The sequence below is a fragment of the Grammomys surdaster genome, unplaced genomic scaffold (genome assembly GCF_004785775.1).
Source record: "Grammomys surdaster isolate TR1022 unplaced genomic scaffold, NIH_TR_1.0 136, whole genome shotgun sequence".
Taxonomy (NCBI): Eukaryota; Metazoa; Chordata; class Mammalia; order Rodentia; family Muridae; genus Grammomys; species Grammomys surdaster.
In genome coordinates, this window is record NW_021604594.1 from 5,021,034 (window position 1) to 5,041,007 (window position 19,974).

The 19,974-nt window shown below is 40.8% G+C and overlaps 1 protein-coding gene across 1 annotated transcript in view; it reads right to left on the bottom strand.

Moving 5' to 3' along the window:
- Nucleotides 1-434: 434 nt before the first annotated feature.
- Itprid2 (ITPR interacting domain containing 2) overlaps nucleotides 435-19,974 on the bottom strand; it is a 40,466-nt gene continuing 20,926 nt past the window's right edge. The window contains exons 11-18 of the mRNA XM_028762981.1: nucleotides 17,992-19,194; nucleotides 16,487-16,564; nucleotides 16,282-16,409; nucleotides 15,791-15,941; nucleotides 11,604-11,669; nucleotides 10,515-10,970; nucleotides 2,533-2,651; nucleotides 435-1,637 (exon numbers count right to left, since the gene is read on the bottom strand). Coding sequence (XP_028618814.1) covers nucleotides 2,547-2,651; nucleotides 10,515-10,970; nucleotides 11,604-11,669; nucleotides 15,791-15,941; nucleotides 16,282-16,409; nucleotides 16,487-16,564; nucleotides 17,992-19,194 — 2,187 coding nt within the window. The 3' untranslated portion in view covers nucleotides 435-1,637; nucleotides 2,533-2,546. The remainder of the gene's footprint in view (nucleotides 1,638-2,532; nucleotides 2,652-10,514; nucleotides 10,971-11,603; nucleotides 11,670-15,790; nucleotides 15,942-16,281; nucleotides 16,410-16,486; nucleotides 16,565-17,991; nucleotides 19,195-19,974) is intronic.

The following is a 19,974-nucleotide window of genomic DNA, read 5'->3' on the forward strand; positions in this document are numbered from 1 at the left end:
GGGGAACTGGGTACAAGAGGGGGTGAGGAGGGCAAGATGAGGGATAACAATCATTTTAATATCTGTTCTTTTTCATTTGTTTTTTGACTCACAGTCACTTGTAAGTCCAGGCTGGCTTCAAATTCCTGATACTCCTGCATCTACTTGTCTAATAACAAGATTACAGGCATGTATGCCATACCTGGCTTCTTATCTGTTCTTCATAGTTTAACTGTATAGTTTTTAGTAGAAGGTCAAACTGGCTAGCATGGGATCACAGCCCTGGACCTTTATGATCCCAACAGTCCTCTTGGTGGCGGAGACCAACTGTTCCAATAGCACAGCAGAAGCCTCTTCAGGGAGGGAAGGCCCAATAAGCCTTTCAGACTTTGTTGGTTAGCCCTCAAATGTAATCCAAATTCTTCACGTTACAGCTCAAAAAAAGAATTTAACACTTTAGGCAAAATAAATACTTTATTGTTTTAATAGGGGTTTTTGTTTTTTAGAGATCAGCCTTTGTGTGATAGTTCAAATATTTATAAACTTTTTAGATATTCTTTCAAGAATGCTAATTATTCCAAGTACTTTTGACTAAAAATTCTCATACAAAGTAACATAATAGGAGTTGAAAATTACAAATACTAAAAGACTAATTTCTAATAACATTTGGTTGTTACTTTATACATTTATTTGACATATATAATAAAGGAAAACCTTTTTCTTTTCTTTTTTTTTCAGAAAAACCATGAGTTTTCACTGGTTAAAACTGAATTAAAATCATTTATGCATGAGAAAAACAAATCTAAATCTCATTTGGAAAAGCAGAAACCAGCTTATTCATTTCTGTTCTATCCATTCAAGTCACAGTTCCCATTATCTTAACAATACTACGTAGTCTAAAAGACAGAAGAAACACCTTAAAGTAAGACATTCGGACAATGCAGAGTTCAGAGAGCTTACCACAAGGCAGATAGCTCGAATGAAATTACAATGCAGAGAGTACATAGTGTCTACCATAAGGCTCATAGCTATAATAAAATTACATGAGTTGAGGCAAAGCAAAAAGGCTTACAGTGTAAGAACATGAAGTAGTTGTAGGTAACCTCATGAGATCTACCCTACTGCTTCTCAGTAGCCTCCTCAAGAATTAAGAGCAATTTTTACAACAGAACCATTAATCTCCTTGGAAGTGACCCCAATGAAGAGCAGTGGAGGGAAAAATCATTGGTTGCTTCAAGCTCTCAAAAGTCAAATCTGTTATTGCACAGTAAATACCTCATAGAGGTCAGTGTTGTAGAAGCTAGTCTGAAGAAACAGGTTATTTATAAGTTGGTTATGTCTGGAATTCTTCAAGTTTTACAATTAACTCTACATAGGACATCAATTGGAAAAATATTGACATACAAATAAATACTAGGCTTTCAAATGGCCAGTCTGATAGTTTAGAAATGAGTCAGCAAAGTGCCTAAGTTTCTATGTATGTTTCTTAAAATTTTTATGCATAGAACCATAACCTGTACACTGCATACAGAAACACACACTGTCCATTGTGTACAGTAGCCCAGCTCAGTAGAAAATATCTTCCATAGGACAAACAACACCTCCACCAGCATAAATCACTGACAACGCCTATATTAGTTAATGGATCCATCTCAACCCTAAAAAGAAGGAAAAATGAATATTAAACATTCTTCAAATACTATTTTGAAAGTTCTTTAAAACAAATGTGAAATTTACCCAAATAAATCCATATATATTGCATAGATGTTTCTACCTCTCTCTCTCTCTCTCTCTCTCTCTCTCTCTCTCTCATCTATCTATCTATCTATCTATCTATCTATCATACATACGCAATTTTCTAGCTGTTATACATTTTTTGAAAGTTAATAATTTTACCTAAGGTTTTGAAAAGAAATTGTATGATTTGTTAAGACATAATATTTATAAAATATTTTCTTACTTTCGACAGCTAAAACTATATATCACATTTTTCATATCACTGAATAAACATCTTCAGCTCTGGAAGTGTTATATATACTATTATTCCATGGTGTGTTCACCAAACACTAATAAAAAATATGTAAAATTTATAAAATACAATTATAGCTATTATTTTAGTAAGTCATATAAAAATCCTTAATAAATTATGATTAGAAATGGATTTACAGAATATCTGTTTAAACAACAACAATAATAAGGTAAGGTATTAAAATTTTTTGACTAATTTTCAAATTCTTGCCCATACATTGTACATTTGAAATACAATTTAATTAATATTAAAGTACGATTCTGGTCTAAAGTCCAACTCCAGGATTTATTTACTATAATGACTTTCTATGTAAGCACACACTGCAGAGAATTCTGTCTTTAAATTGAGTTGTTTACACTTTAAATGAGTTGCATATGGTTTTCATACTGTAGGACAACTATGACATATATTATAAAAATAAAAATTTAGCTAGCTATAACAACTTCACTAAGAAAACAAAGAATTACAAATCAAATGTTAATGTATATTATATCCAGTTACATGAAGACATTAATAAACATTACCAAATAAGTCCTGCTCAATGGCTGTCCTGCTTAGAAGCAGATGCTTTACTTGAAGACACTGCTGCCAAAAGTCCACTTACAATTTCTCGTCTAATTTCCCCAACAATAGACTCTTTAATCTATAATGGGAAAAGAGAGAAATATGCATTTAACAATATGACCACACTATTTTTTCCTGTTTTCAGGTAAACTACATACGACTTAATTATTGCAGTCAGCTAAATCACAGAGAGGACCACAGCTTTCATGTGACAAGCACAAAGAGGCACCTGGAGGAAAGCCCAACCCCCACATCATGTCAGACTGTGAAGTCCAGTGTAGCACAAATCCAGCTAAAGCCATTATGAAATATATAACTTTAAATCTTTTTTTTAAAGTTTGTTTTTGTTTTTTTTTTTTACTTTGGTTTCTTGAGAAAGGGGTTCTCTGTGTAACTCTGGCTGTTCTGGACCTTGCTCTGTAGACCAGGCTGGCCTTGAACTCACAGAGATCAGTTTGCCTCCGCCTCCCAAGTACTGGGATTAATGGCATGTGCCACCACTATCAGGCTAAAAGTCACAATTCTTATGTGAAAAACATGATAAAACTTCTCATATGTTCCTTCACACAACAGCCTGCAGAACTAAATGTGAGGTTTGCAAAGCTGCTTTTTATGGATGCCAGGAAGTCTGCAGGACTCAGAAGTCTGCAGTACTCACGCTCTTCATGCTAAGAAAACCTGTAAGAGGCAAAGCAAGACACAGGCAGAAATATTCTGACTGTTTCTACCAACTAAAAACAGAATATCTACAGAAGTTTAACCTAACACACCTTTCAGTGAACAGAAGAAAAATTTCATTTTGTGATACTTGCTTACATTTTAAATTTTATAAACATATTTCTAACAGCCCTTTGTTCTACATCTGAAGTATTTTTTTTTCTTTAGTGTTATGATGCACTTGTCACCTGTCTGACTTAGGTAAGAACTTTCATCTCGGTTTGGGGAAGTGGCTCAGTCAGTGTAGTGCTTGCCATGAAAGCACGAGGATCTGAATCTGACCCCCAGAACCCGTGGGAAAAACAAAACAAACAAATACCACAGGAGAACAAAAACTGGGTGATGTGTGCTTATAATTTAGACACTGGGAAGGTAGAGACAGGTGGATCTGAGATCTGACATCTGAGGTTATTCTCTGGCCTCCACATGCATGCACACATCCATGCACAAATAAACACCCATACATGCACACATACACGCACACAGAGTGAGAGAGAGAGAGACAGAGAGAGACAGAGAGAAACAGAGAGACAGAGGAGATACATATCATTATATGGGCAGGCACAATAGGCACAATCCTGACACAATTAATGGTACTCTGTTATGCTTGTAGACAGTAACCTAGCACAGCTGATCTCTGAGAGGCTCCACCAACAGCCAATGGAAACAGATGCAGAGACTCATCCAAACAGATGAATGAAGCTTGGGGAGTCTTACAGAGAGTTAGGAGAAAGATTAAGAGACCCAAAGAGGTCAGTGAAGACCAACAGAGTCAATTATCCTGGACCCTTATTGGCTCCCACAGACTGAATCACCAACCAAAGTGCAAGCACAGGCTGGACCTAGGCCCCCTGTATTTATTTAGTGGATGAGCAGCTTGGTCTTCATGTGGGTTCCTCAAACAACTGAAGAAGGGTCTGTCCCTGAGCCTGCCTGCCTGCCTGCCTGCCTGCTGCCTGCCTGCTGCCTCCCTGCTGCCTGCCTGCCTGCCTGCCACCTCCCTGCTGGCTGGCTGGCTGGCTGGCTGGCTGGCTGCCTGCCTGCCTGCCTGCCTGCTGCCTGCCTGCTTGCCTGCTGCCTGTGGATCCCAAGCCCCCTAAATGGACAGACTTTCCTGGCCTCAGTGGGAGAGGATGTGCCTAGTCCTGCAGCAACTTGATGTTGTGTGAGAGGGGTGGGTAGGAGGGAAGGTTGAAAAAACTGTAAAATAGAGAAAAAGAATAAAACAAACAAAGAAACAAAACAAACACAAAAGCAAACAGACATGAGGTAATGATCACGTCCAGATGTCTAAATGCTATACAAATACTACATGCCTTCTTCCTCCCTTTCCTTCTAATGATATAGCTTCACCTCCAAACAGCTCTTTGTAGAGGCTTTAAATGTGCATTTCCTGGAGTAAATTGATAATGCATTCCCAAATTAGCACTGTGCTACTCTCAACTAGCTCTTAAAAATTCTACATTTCCACAGTTTCCTGTCAGGCTCATCTATTTCCTAAAACGTTCCTAAATACATCCTGAAAACATCTCAATTGAAGTTTTTCTAAAAATGGCTGTGCTATGCAAAACCGGTACATAATGCATAGACTTATATAGGATTCTTCATAGAAGCAGAATAGGGCTGGAGAGATGGCTCTACTGTGAAAGGCTAGGCTCACAACCAAAAAGGTAAGAGAAACAAAAATTTCCTTTACTATCACATCATCTGCCCTGGTGCACATGTAAATAAATATGAGATCTGAAGTTTACCTTCTACCACCATTCGTGAACATTAAATAACAAAGGGTTTCAGATGTATTCTACTTTAGATGCATTTTAAGTGGGTATGAAACATGAAAATCAGAATATTGTTGCCACAATACATAAGGCAAGTGCAGTATATAGAAAAAGAGCCATTGAAATTCTGTATTATATAAGATGTTAAGCAGTCTCTAAAAAGACAACTTTATTACATCTCTTTCATGCTTATCATTCAATTAAAAATGAATACTAAACATTATGGCAACACAGATATTGCTAGCATAAAGTATAATAGAGTATCTAAGGCCCTGACATGTGTAGTCCCAGGTATTTGGGAGGCTGAGACAGAAGGACTATTTGAGTCATAGAACTTGAGACCATCTTGAACAAGACCCTGTCTCAATAAAGGAAAAGGAACAAGTGAACATGAATCTCTACTGTCAAGCATATTTTACTCTAGATGATCAAAGAAGTGATACTACCTCAGAAATAATAAAAGAAAGCTAGAGGTGCTGGCATACTCCCTTTAATCATAGAACTTGGGCAGCAGAAGAAAATGGATCTCGGAGTTCAAGACCAGCTTAGTCTATAGAGAGAGTTTCAGGACAGACAGGGCTACATTCTGAGACTCTGTCTCAAAATACCAAAACCCAAACCAACCAACCAATCAACAACAACGGCAGCAAGAACAAAAACCAAAACAAAAAAAAGAGAAATAAAATGAAAGTAGTACATTAAAACTAGCCCTGAAAATAACACAGTGCCTGTAATAAGCCATTTTACAACAGAACTGTGAACAGATAAACTAGTTCTAAAGTTCCCCATGCTTGAGAGAAGACATATGGGTTCAGAGTAAGAAAATTCTAGACTGGCTAGTAAAAGGATTTCTATGAGCACAATTTCCAAGAGGTTGTGTAGACTTTAGACAAACTACCTGACACTTAAAAAAAGACTGTTTATTGCAACACAAAATGACTTGCTGATATAACATGTGAATCTGCATAAAAAAGTGCCTAGAGCCCCAAAGCCAGGACCCTTAGATGGTCTCTAAAACATTCCAGAGGAATACATGAGAAGCTGTATTTTTGCCCAAACACATGTTTAAACATGTCAGATATACTGACAGTTGTAAACCAAGCCTAGAAGCTAAAATAAACACAGAAAACTTTTATGAAAAGCATGCCAATGTATGCTATTTATTCTTGACATTTGAGGCTGAATTTCCTCTGAAAATGGCACATTTTCACATATCCTATAAACTATCTTTTTATTCCTACACATATGTACATTCTAAAGTATCTGTAAATGGTTTTAGGCCATGATCACATATATCACAAATGACTCAAATTCCAAGGCAGTACTGTTTTGTTCCCAACTGAGATGTGTACACAATCAGGAAGGAGAAGGAGCATCTTTGGTTTGACAAACGTTTACGTACAGACTATGAATTAAACACTATGTAAAAGGACTCTGTATCGATGTTCTCTTTCCAAAGAGGGGTTCAGCTGACTTAGTGCACTGAGGTAATAGAGCACTCTTTAAACCTCCCAGGGTGCAGGGATGGAAACAGAGGCCTGACAGATGGCATTGTTTTCATGCACCCAGGAGTGCAAAGAAAAAAAAAAAGTCCCTGAGAGTGCCTGCCAAACATGCTTAATCCTCACCTGCAGAACTATTCTATCCAAGATCAGATCTTGCCTTCCTGAATGGTGGCTTTGTTAATGGGGTTAACAGCCACAAATTTACTGGGGAGATAGAATCAAATTTTATTTTCTTGGTAGCAAATACAATAAGCTTAGCAACTTGAAATATAGTACCATGGACATTTAATGTTAAAAGATTAACAGCTGGAAGTAAATGGAATAAAAAAATAGCAGTATTTGAAATAATTTATAAACAAACTTTTAAACATAAAACCACCTAGCTGAGTTAGGATAACAATATGAACTGGTTTTTGAGTTTGAGCTAGCAATGAACCAAGTGAATTCTCAAAATACTTCAGAAAGTTTGATTTGCTATGCACATCAACACCCTCGTGCAGGGTAAGTCCTCCTTTGTGGACAGCAAAGGTAAATGTTAAAGCAGATTTCCTTCAAATGCTGACATATTTTGAGCTAAATGGCTTCTCATGAAGGGTTTAGTAACAATTTCTGAAAAGTTTGTCAAACGTTTGCCTTCCATGCCAATTTAAATGCTGACAAAGTATAACATCTTTCATATTTAATAGGAGATTCCTATAAATGATTAAGTAATTCCCTAGGACGAAGGTAGCAAAATGGAAACAAATGACTTCTTCTATAGTCTGTGCTACTGGCCAAAAATCAATATTCTAGTCTAACGTGAACACTTTCCTCCTAGGCAATCATTTGTAGCATGGATCAGGCCAGTAACCTTTTTAAAATAAAAACTCAGGCATGCTTTAAAGGAGTAACTATGCCAAATAAGCAATAGGAAGCCAAGTTTTCAAGAGAACTTAAAACCAAAGCAAATTAAGAGGAACGAAAGTATCAGAACTTAGTAGAAGAAAAAGGGAGTTAGCAAACGTGTCATGAGCAAATGCAGTTCAGGTTGAATAATGATTTAACCTAGCTAAAGCACTGTCCTGTGTATAAACAAGTTCCTCGGAATGAATTCCTATTCATGTACGTACTCAGGCACACCTGACTGGAGAAGCTGAGTGTACGTCAGCCACAATCAAGTTACAGAAATAACTCCATTTCCAGAACAAATAAATGCATATAATTGGAGCCTTCCACTAGTTTGTAGTCAAGTCTGGAGAATAGATAAAACCCATGCACCCTGCACCTATACTGATTATGAAGATGGACATTTGTGTCAACATATCAGAAATCCTGGGTAACAATTTGTATGTAACACAAATGTCACATCTGTTTATTTGAATTTCATCCTCAAGATACACAGGTGGCCACAGAAAGCAGCTTTAAGCTGAATCCAGGAACTTAGAACACAAAATATAAGCAACTCAAAAATCTACCAGTAAGGTCAGTCCTGTGCACAAGGCACTCCTACTCACACCTGCCATTCCAGCTTTGCCAGGTTCCAGACCATCCTTTTACCCCATCTTAGAAACTGACAAGCTCCAGCCCTCCCAAGCCTGGATTCCACAAGCACAAGTCAAACGTTTCTTCCTAGGTCAAGTACCATTTTTTATTGTAGTATTATCTGTTTCCTGACTATGTTAACTATTCATAAAACCATGATATTCCTTTGATTAGTTTTATAGTTTATGTCCTTTCTCATGTTACTGGTGAAGTTTGGAATGTCATCCTTCCAATCCTACTCTTGCCGACAAGTCCTACAGGTTTTAGTGCATATTTTCACAGTACAGACACTTGGAGGAAGACAAACTATCATCCGTGTGTTCACAGCAGAACCCACTGCTTATTTTAATATACATTCCAAGCTATTACTGTGTAATAAATGATGGCACCATATGTGTAGGCACGAATCTTCGGCCTTAGAGGATCAATGGCCCTTTTGACTGTGCCAAGAATTGATTCTAAAAGTACATCAGAATCACATTTACAATTCCATTGGAAATACAGACTAAAAATAGGAAGGCCTGATTTCTATGGCTTAGTTTGACTTACTTGGCTCCTAATTCATTAGTTCTTAAATAACTAAAAAGATTGAGAAATATGCATTTATGAGATAAGAAATGTTACAGAGAGTGTGTGTGTGTGTGTGTGTGTGTGTGTGTGTGTGTGTAATGCTTTCATAGACTTTAAGAAATCCAAAATAAAAAGGCTCAAAAAACCTGAAACCTTTTTCAGGGTCATTGTGCAAGTTTTCAATTTTTCTTGAGTTAAGGATTCCCTAGCTTACTGGTATTTTCTACTACCTTGATACTTTATAAGCTTTCAAATTATAAAGCTTTGCTGGTTTCTCTTTGTTTTTCCTTTTGCTTGGGAAGTACTGGGTGGGCAGTGCTGGGTGGGGGGATTTACACTCATGGATTCACACATACTGCTGAGTGCTAGGGAGTCGGTCATCCTCAGGGACCCGCATGTGTTCAGTGCCACCTCTGCTGGATTCACACTCAAGGCCTCACACATTGTCACTAAGATATAGTTCAACCCCTAATGTGACTTTTAAAATATGTGTTGTTCATTTTAATTAATAACATAAAATAAAGGTTGCTTATCATCAGGTGTTTTAAGAGTGGTTGGAAAGAAAAGTACACTTCCTCTTTGTGGAAACAGATCAGAAAACTATTCAACATATATGGCCTATAGAGAGACCATTCAATGTATATAGCCCAAAGAGAAGGTTCAAGCCAATGTTCAACATATATAACCCATAGACAGAGCAGATCCAAGCCAACAGTCAATGTACATAACCTTAGAGAAAGCATTCAATGTATATAACCCACAGAGAGAGCAGGTTCAAGCCAATAGTCAATGTATATAACTTATGAGAAAGCAAGTCCAAGCCACTCTAAAGTTTATCCACAGTGCTTTTCTTTTTAAAGGGGATACACCAGTTTATATTAATGGAACTCAATAGCAAAAAGCATTATAATGTAAATCTACAATTGTTCCAGAGGCTCAGATGCAGAATGTTTGGTCTTCTATATAGTGATACTCAGAGGTGTGGCTTTCATGAAGTCACTAAATTAGTCCACAGAAGGGCCAGAGAAACTTAGAAGGCAGGGCCAGGCAGAAAGCAGACAGGCCCTTGGGCTCAGGATCGTGGAGGCTCTATGTTATCCTGACCCCTCATGTTCCACCCTCTGTGTCCTGCTCTATCCCAGCTTTCTTCCATGTTCTCAGTTTCACTACAGGCCCATGAACAACAGAGCCAAGTGCTTGCAGGCTGAAACCTCGAGAGTCCCAACAGAAGCAAACATCCTCGTTTTAGCTTGTTCTTGTCAGGTATTTTCTCACATCGATAGAAAGCTCACAGTCATTCTATACATTTTCTCAATTAACTCTGACCCTGAGTGGTAGGCCTCATACATGTTGGTGGCCCTTGGGAAATCCAGAACTCTGGTTAACACTTTAGATTCTCATGCTCTCGTCATCGGGGTAAACCCCCACTACACACTATACTTCAGTCTATGAACAAATCACAATTTCTACACTTTTCCAGCCATCAAAGGAAAAGAGAACAAATTCCTTACCATTATTAACCTCCTCCTTTTCCTCATGCCAACTGGAATTTTATAAAATGACAGCTTCTAATTCTGAAAGAGGTCTAAATTGTAATTCTTTATTTTATACACGTGGAAATGAGAGATCCAAGGGGCTTTCCCTCCTTTAAACTTTATGAACAATATTTTGGCTACAGTGAGATGTCTGGCAGTTTCAAATCTGAAGAAATGCAGTCAATGGGAAAGCTGATCTAAAGCTTCCTGCAAATTACTGTACACAGTGAAATCAAAGTCTAACAAGTAAGCAGTCCCTGATTAAAATCTACCATGACACACATCTGCGACTGAACCAGGCTCAAACCAGACCCACCTCTCGGATGACTTGCTGCAGCTCATCTTGTTCCACGTTCCGGTGCATTTCCTCAGCAGCTGGCATCAGTGAGAGATCGTCTGGCTCTTCCTCCATGTGAGATGTGAGTCCCACAACCTGTGAGGCTTCCTCAGCTGCTCCAGCTTCCTCAGAACTCTCCAGATCTGGTGGTGTTTGCACAGAGCCTGTTCTAGAGGGGGCAGTTGGTGTCAGGGCCACAGAGGCTCGGAATATCTTCTTTCTTGCCACTAAGCGGGCTCTGGGTTTGCTCCCAGATGGCCCTCTAGATCTTCTGTTGGTGTGGGAGGGGCTGGAGCAGACAGAAGATGACTCTGATGTGGCTTGAGAGAAAACGGACTCTGAGCTCTCTCCAGGAGGAATTTCATACGCCATGTCTCCAAGGCCCAGGCCCAGCTCGGACTTCAGGTACGACTGCTCCCGCATTAGTTCTGTGACCTAAAAGCCAAAATGTTATTCTTCTCTCTCACAATGACGACTGGCAATTAAGCAGGTTAAATTCCCAGCTATCCTTATTGTCACCAAATCACATGGAATTTTAAAGGCATAATTCTATTTCACTAACTTATTAACTGATCAATTTCATTCACACACACAAAATTAAATTCATAGTATCTCAAGCCCTACCTTGGAAATCTAAGACACACAGCTAAATGAAATTTTACTAGTTAACATAGAGATGTCTAGATTATTCCATGGAAGGGTAATTAATGAAAACTAAAACAGCTACTCAGAACATTTTGCAAATGCGTCTAAAATGTGATGAATACAGTCATTTTACAGGTCCCATAAGGACCCAGCATCTGATAAGAAAGGACTCCTTGGAGTATAGATGAAATGTTTCTAGTATGCATTATGTTCTTTTGGTTATAAAGACAAATTACAATGAAGCTAGCTTTCTAGTGGTCCAAATTGGTACTGCATTTCAAAGTGGCAAACTCACTTCTAATTCATTTAACGTCTTAAAGTCTGTACTTCAACCAACCATGAATTTTATACAAACTGAGAAGACTTATGTTCATGAGATATTATAGCACCCCTTCCCCAGGGACTTGAAGGAAAGAGGCTTACTGGCTCCATGACGTTCAGAGGAGACGGGCATGATAAGTTATCAGCACTCCTACTGCTGCACATCCCCTGAAAGGTAAGCACAGCACACAGGCTTACACACGGACACATGTCCTCAAGCTACATACTTCCTTGAAACAGCACTTTATGTCCCAAACACTGTAGTCAGCTGCTGTGGACTCCATCAAATACACTACTGCGACTGCTCTACAGGCAGTCAGATTCTCTGCTTCCTGTTAGGAGCCGCATTCGCCATTGCAACATGGTGCCGGTTTCCTGCTTCCTGGTTCTTCTTGAGAGCCTTGCTTGAATGTGTGCCTGTGCAAGGCGCAAAAACCAGTATGCTAATTTGGTGATATCATAAGAGCCAATGAGTGTGTGGCACGTCTCCTAGGGCTCTATATAAGCCACAGGTTTTTGGGGCTTGGGGTCTCTCGCCTCACTGCCATCTAAAAGAGCTGTACAATAAATTGCTGTCAGAAGAATCCTGAGTGTGGCGTTCTCCTTATCGGCGAGGCTGCACGCCGCAACTGGTGCGGGAAATCCGGGAACGAAGCCAAACGTCTCGGTGTTTTATCCAGTTTTGAGGGATCCTGTTGGCTCAACAGAGGGTTCAGAACTGACGGCGCGAGAAGTCTAGATGCTTTTTTGCAAGGTATGGTGGATCCTGTCTATTTTGCTATTGCTATCCTTGTTTGGGCTGTGGTAGTTCTTGTGCTCTGCTTCTGTTTTAACTACCATACACAAGGAAAGGAGTGTACTTGCCCTCCGTGTATAGAGGATACAAAATGCCAAGACAAGGTAAGAGAGGGACAAAGAGCTTTAGCAGAACGCCAGGATAGCCTATCAGAAGCAGAAAAGGATAAGAGCGCTAAAAATAAAATAAAGAAAAAGGAAAAGAAAAAAGAGGAAATTAAGAAAGAAGTAGCTACAAAAAAGGAACATAAAAAACAGGAAGAGCCTAAGAGAAAACTATATCCTGTGTTAACTGAGTTTCAGAATTTAAGAATTAATAACTTCGCCTCTGAGGAGACGTCCTCGGGGGATGAAGAAGATACAGAGGATACCGACACCTCATCCTCTGATAGTGTGTTAGATCTTGAGGAACAGGCAGAGTTAGATAAAGAAGCAGCCCGTTATGAGTCTGAAAGATACGGGCTGGATTTGCCTTATGCACTGGGGTATGCCCCATCTGCCCCACCATTGGAGGAAGTAGTTAGAGTTAAAAAGAAAAAACCAAAAGAGAGACAGGAAAGACTGTCGTCCAATTCTCTTATTACAGCTAAGGAAAGAGAAAAGATAAGAGTAGCCTTTCCTGTATGGGAAGATGCTAACCAAACAAGACAACATTCACAGCTAGATTTTAAACAATTAAAAACGCTAGCCGAATCGGTACAGACTTATGGAATCAATGCCTCTTTTACTCAGGCATTAATAGAAAGACTTATGGTCAGTGCCATGACACCAGATGATTGGTATAATACTGTTAAGGCTTGCCTGACTATGGGACAATATCTAGATTGGAAATCCATTTTTCAAGAATTCTGTGCTTCACAGGCAAGACAAAATTTAGCTCAGGGGCATCCACAATGGAACTTTGACATGCTTACAGGGCAGGGACAATGGGCTATCAATCAAACGGCCTACCCTGTAGAAGTATATGAGCAAATTAATAAGGCAGCTGTAAAAGCATGGAAACGTCTCCCTAACAAAGGACAGGTTTCAGGAAACTTGACAAGAATTATTCAAGGAAACAATGAGCCGTTCTCAGACTTTGTGGCAAGGATGATGGAGGCGGCAGGAAGGATTTTTGGAGATCCTGAGATGGCCATGCCTCTCATAGAACAACTAATTTTTGAACAATGTACTAGAGAATGCAGAAATGCTATTACACCTTGGAAAGGGAAAGGATTAAATGCATGGATGAAAGCTTGTAGAGAAATAGGAGGACCTCTATCTAATGCCGGATTGGCAGCTGCTGTTTTAGTGGCTCAGAGGGCCTCTAATGTTAAATGTTTCAGGTGTGGAAAACTGGGACACATACAAAGACAATGTAGAGCACCTGGCACTACTAGTAACAATCGTATGGACGAGCCTATACGTCTAAAACCTTTCAACAGTTTTGCTTAAGGCTTGGTGTCCGTCATATAACTGGATTGCCATACAATCCTCAGGCACAAGGGATTGTGGAACGTGCCAATGGCACATTGAAAACTTATTTACAAAAACAAAAGGGAGGAATAGGCCCCAACATGGGACCTAAGACATCTATCTCCCTAGCCCTATTTACCTTAAATTTTTTAAATCTGGATTCTGATGGGCAATCTGCTGCTGACAGACATGTGGCTCCAAGTCCTCAAAAAGAATATGTTAAATGGAAACATGTCTTAACTAACCAATGGAAGGGCCCGGATCCAGTTTTGGTGAGATCCAGGGGAGCTGTTTGTGTTTTTCCACAGGATCAAGAAAATCCAATCTGGATACCAAGCAGACTGACCAGAACTGTGAAAGAGGACTCACCAACCCCTGAAGACAAATTTAGCGGGGGCTGCTACCAGTTTATCAGCCTTTGCAACTCTAGGAAATTGGTCACAACAGGCTGAGGAACTACAAGAAGAACTCCTGTTCAAGATTGCTGTTCTGAATGGGACCAGAATAAACCCGATTGATGTTAGAGACTTCACTTCCTGGCTTATGTCCACCTTCTCCTTTTTTAAGGAGTGGATGGGGGTGGGAATGTTTGGCTGTATGATCTTTGCGGGAGTGCTGATCACACTCTGGTTGCTCTGCAAATTTAAAAAACAACATTACTTATCACTCAAGCACTGCTTGCCTCAGAGCAGGGAACATCCCCTCAAGCTTGGTTAAATATGCTTAAACAATGAGACACTATCATTCAATGGGATACCCTGAGGGCTCGTGTTCCCATTGCACCAGGAATCCTGAGTGGTAGTCCTCCACACTTCCCAGGGCTTGGGTTCCCATTGCACGGGACATAAGTGTGGAGGGTCTCAATACTGTTTAACTGCCTTGAACGCCTTACTGGTAGAACGGTGGGCTTGATCGGCGAAATAACAGTTGGAAAATTGTTGCAGCAATTTAATAAAAAAGGGGGAGATGTTAGGAGCCGTGTTCGCCATTGCAACATGGCGCCGGTTTCCTGCTTCCTGGTTCTTCTTGAGAGCCTTGCTTGAATGCTTGCCTGCGCAAGGCGCGAAAACCAGTATGCTAATTTGGCGATATCATAAGAGCCAATGAGTGTGTGGCACGTCTCCTAGGGCTCTATATAAGCCACAGGTTTTTGGCGCTTGGGGTCCCTCGCCTCACTGCCATCTAAAAGAGCTGTACAATAAATTGCTGTCAGAAGAATCCTGAGTGTGGCGTTCTCCTTATCGGCGAGGCTGCACGCCGCAGCTTCCAACAACGCATTTCTAAAAGTGATGGGCCAAAGTCATGGAAGCATGCATTCGTAATGATTTGAAATATTATTTTATCTATGTATATATACATTCTCTATGTATATATACATTCCATGGGAAACAGCATTGGAAATAATGCCAAGTGGTACGGTAGAAGGACAACAGTGTTCTCTTTCATTATTATTGTGTATATAGATCCTATCAGGGCATCACACTTGCTTCCTGTAGGAGACAGAGAAGGCATGGAGGAGCTGTCTGTGGAGGGCATGGAGTGGGCCTAGGGGAAGTCTTAGGTTTAATCTTCAGCATCAAAACAAAACAAGAAAAAAGAACATTCCCTACCCCCACTCCTCTCCCCCCCAAAAAAAGGCATGGAAAAGAATTAAACTGAAAACAAAGGAAAACTTCAAAGGGATCAGTTATTTACTTAAACAAGGGATGCTGGGGGATAAAGGGAATAATTTGTTATTTTATTGGAGTTATAAGCAGGGAAACAAGTTTAGTCATCTTTTAGTTCACTAGAATTTGTCCTTCAAAAACAAAACTTTTGTTTTTTCTATTACTAAAATTTATCATTAAAATTTTCAATGTATTTCTAAATATACTAAATGTGAAATTTATCACACTACACATAAAACTAATGTGTAAGAAAGCTACTTGAACAGCATGCATGGTCCTAAAGCATTAAAACATGAGGGTAAAGTGAGGTACCCTTCCTAAAGCACACATCCTGAATAACCCTACTGCAGACTCAGGACCCCACCAGCATACCGGGAGCGCAGAGGAGCGGAAAGGTGAAGGCATCCGCACTGCACGGAGCTGCTCATCCAGGCCCAGCAAGCGCTCCTCCAGCTGCATCTCCAGGTCCTGCAGTTCCATTCGGACAGAGTTCCGCAAACCCTGCAGCTGATCAACTTCATACCTGTCAGATTTGTGACAAGCAGAACTTTGGGAAAGTAGTAGCTGACTGACTTCTAGTCACCACACTTTTGAAGAGTATGAACTAAGGAAAGGTACTGCAACTTTATAAGTTCAGACAGCAACCCTGAGGTAATGATCCCCTGCACTCTCGCCTCTCTGAAAAGCAGACTCCTGAGCATGGAGATAGCTCAGTAAACTCAATGTGCCTGTTTCTTCCCTGCAGCGCTTCACTACACACAGTTCAGAGTGTGGACAGAGCTGGTCTCTGAAGAAGCTATGCTGAGGGACTGCTTCTCTGAAGAAAAGGTTCTGACTGTACTAACACAACTGACTGCACTAACCTGTCCTCCTCTGTCATATGAGGGTACACCACGGTTTGCTGTCGCAGCATGGCCAGCTCCAAGTCCATCATCTGCGTTCTGAACAGATTCAGGCTCCGCCTCACGACTTGAAGTTCCTGAAAGGTATTCTGAAATGCAATGTAACAGGATTATACTTCTAAATCACACACATTATTGCAACTCAAAGATTTAAGAGGGAACTTACTTCATAAAGAGGTAGAACAGATGACTTCTGAGTACTGTATGGAGCAGCAGCAAGATCAGGTCCTCTCGTCATAGGGTACTTCAAACAGATGAAACAGGATTAAAAGTCAAAGTGACTACCGCCAAGTTCTCTAAGGTGTTAAGGCTGATGTAAGGCATGCATTATCATTTCTTTTTGAGCTAAGTCAAACCCACAATGATGTATACTATAATCAACAACAAAAGTCTCTAATACTACTGATTATTCTTCAATATTCCATGTCCAAATTACTGTTTAGAAGAAGAAAGAGACAAAGGAAAACATATCCATATAAGTGTGTGTATGTGTGTGTCTATATCATGAAAGCAAATGAAAATTCAGTAGGTAAATATGCCTATAGTGGTAACACCTGACCTGAGCTTTAGACATCATCAGGACTTTGCAGTTCATGAAAAGAATGGCAGGGACAGAGCCCCACAATCGGAAAACTATAACAACAACAACAACAACAAAAACCAACCAACTAGCCAACCAACTATGTGATATGTGCAGATCACCCAAAGGTCAAGGATACTGAGAACCTGAATGCCCTGCTGCCCAGTAGCACTGGAGCACACACCTAGCAGAGAGACTGCAGAGTCATCTGTCTACTGGGTTGAGGTGGGAAGTGATTTATCAACTGTGTTACTGATAGGATATTCGTGACCAACAAAGCACAGCTGGAGTAGTTTGCCTGGAAAGACACTCTACAGATGTACAGATAGAGACGGCTGGGAAATCCCTAAGCCTTGAGGAAGTATAATCACAGTCAGAACTATGCCTGATGAGGAAGGACAAATAGGTATGCTCTGGTCAGCCTGCAAACTATTAGAGACAATTGTCAGGAGGACAAAGGGGTATCTGGAAGGTATATTTTTTCATATTTGGAAATTTGATTGATATTTATTTATTTAACCCAAGTGGCTTCTTGTCCACTATTTCACCGTAACACGTGGCATGCATTCGGAATTCACACTTTACCTGATTCTCTTTGGAGTGGTTCCAGTTTTGAGCCCATAGAAAGAGACTAATTCTGTGCCAGGAAGCCAGCATCAGAGGTGAGCAGGTGAGCGGGTGAACAGGAAAGCTTAGTCAGAGAGCTACAAAACCCAGGAGAACATGGAGCCACCGGAGCCAACGAGAAGTCTTAGAAAGTTAGAGGAGATCTGCACATCCAAATGGCAGAGAAAAGGAGAAAAGGGACTGAGAAGGAAGACACTTTTAACAGGACAATCTAAGGTTCAGACAAAGAGAATGAAGGGAAGGCTGAGAGGAAAAACGCCGTGGAACAATGCCTCCTCTACAAAGAGGAGATTCTCAGATTAACTTTGTTCAGGATTAGTGACAGCTTTCTCCCACAAAACAAGAGGGACACGTCTAGGAGGGCATGTAGGAAAATAAGGTGAGGTGGTTTGTCTGCTCGGTCCTAGCTTGCTAAGGAATTAGGAGGAATTCAGAGCAATAAAACAAAGATCTTTTTATCTCACCTGTGAAAGATTCTGTAGTGAGTTTCTAATATCATGCAACACTCTCCGCAACTGCATCTCTATGGCAGAAGGAGGATTCACAGGGCATGCCCTGTATGGGTGGGCAGCATGTCTGTGTGAATAGGGACACCCAAAAGGAGAGAAGGCACTACACGTGGCCCCTGATATGTTGGGGACACTGTGGGCACTCAGAGTCCTCATGTGTTCACACAGAGGCCTGTCCTGCCATTCAGAGTGGGCAGAGTGGAGCGAGCAGGTAGACTGGGATATTGGAGCAAACTGTGGGCAGGGGGCAAGCCTTCCATGGTGGCACTCCTCCAGTTGTGTCCTCTCACTCGGAGGGGCCTCTTCTTTCTTCCCAGAGGATGGGGGGATAAAGATGGTAGATTTAACCAAAGACTGGCCATCATGTTCAGTTACTTGCTTTTCCGATTCTTGTTCCTCCTCAGGTGTGTACTTGTAGGTGAAGGACGGCGGGCTGCACCTGGTCTCTTTTCCTGGAGACAACCGTACATTGACAGAAGATACAACCCTTACTGGGCTCAGTAGAGTGGTGGGCAAAGACTGAGACCTTCTTAGAGGATAGCCAGCTTTTGCAAGCAAGTACCTTTGTTTCAACAAATCCTTTGATTTGATTAGGCTACGCCCTACTCTCTGCCCAGACGTACTGCAAACCTTCATTTGAGCTCTCTGCAGGGCAGTGTTCACTCTGTCCACAGAAGAAGGAAACCCAGTTTTCTTTTCAGAGCTCATACTGCTGCCTGGAGCATCAAAGGAAGCCAAGGATCTGAGAATGTGGTGTGTGGTGTACTGGGCAAATTCACATTCACTGCCTTTCTCCACATCACTCTCTCCACTCCCTTCCCTCAGGAGCGCTCCAGGGGCTGCCAGAGGTGGCTCCTCCTGTGTTTCTGTAAGATGAGGACCAGGCTCACATGGACCCTTCGTGGACTCATTGTTTCCAGCATTCTCTGCAGTCTCACACTGAGGGAAATCTTTGTTGTCTGCATTTCTTTTCTCAGCAACTATTCCCACCTTTGCTCTTCCTTTCTGCAGAGAAGCAAGAGACTCCTCCTCTGACTCATTAAAGTAAGGCTGGTCCTGTGCTGTAGGAGTCACATGGTCCTCACCAAGCGATGTGACAGTTGTTTCACTGTCACAGCTGTCGGCACTGCTGCCCATGGCTTGCAGGGATTCATGAACCTGTGAAGGGAAGCATTTGAGAGGCTGAGGAGGACATCAGAGTCCCCACTGACAAGACTACAGATTTGTAGCTGTTCTGGTTTTTACCACCCTGCCTCCCACTTACTCATCGAGATTGTCTCAGATCTTTTTTTCTTACATTTCCTTTCCAACACACGAAACTGACTCTCAGAGTTGGACAAAAATGTCTTCCTGTTCCCAACACATATACTTTCCCTAGTTCTCACCATGTTCCCTTCATTCTGAAAGAAATGGTGTCCCTTTTCCACAGCTAACCTGGATCACCTTGCTTCAGGATATGGCCCTTCCCTAACCTGATCAGCTCAGCTCCCATGTTGAGACATACAGACCTCTTCAGGCAGGCAGATAGACTTATGGGAAACCCCAGCCAGGGCCTTGGCTTTCCTTCCTCATCTCTGACACATGCCCCAGGCTGCCTTTACCTTGTTTACTTCATCACAACTACACTCTTCCCAGTGCCCAGTGTTCACTGCACTATTTTTTATTTTAAATGCAGGTAGTATATAAAGCCTGTCAAGTATCATATCTTAGCTTATTCTATCTTAAGTATGCTTAGACCACTTATATTAACTTACAAGCAAGCAAAATCATCTAAAATAAATCTTACTTTTTAATAAAATATTGAGTATCATGTACTTTATTGAATAATATAAATAGGAAAAAAATTGTATCAGTACAAGAGAGATAGATGGCTACTCTGTGGACATGATGGAATGCAAAACTTCAGAACTCAAAGCACATAAAACACTGGACACACAG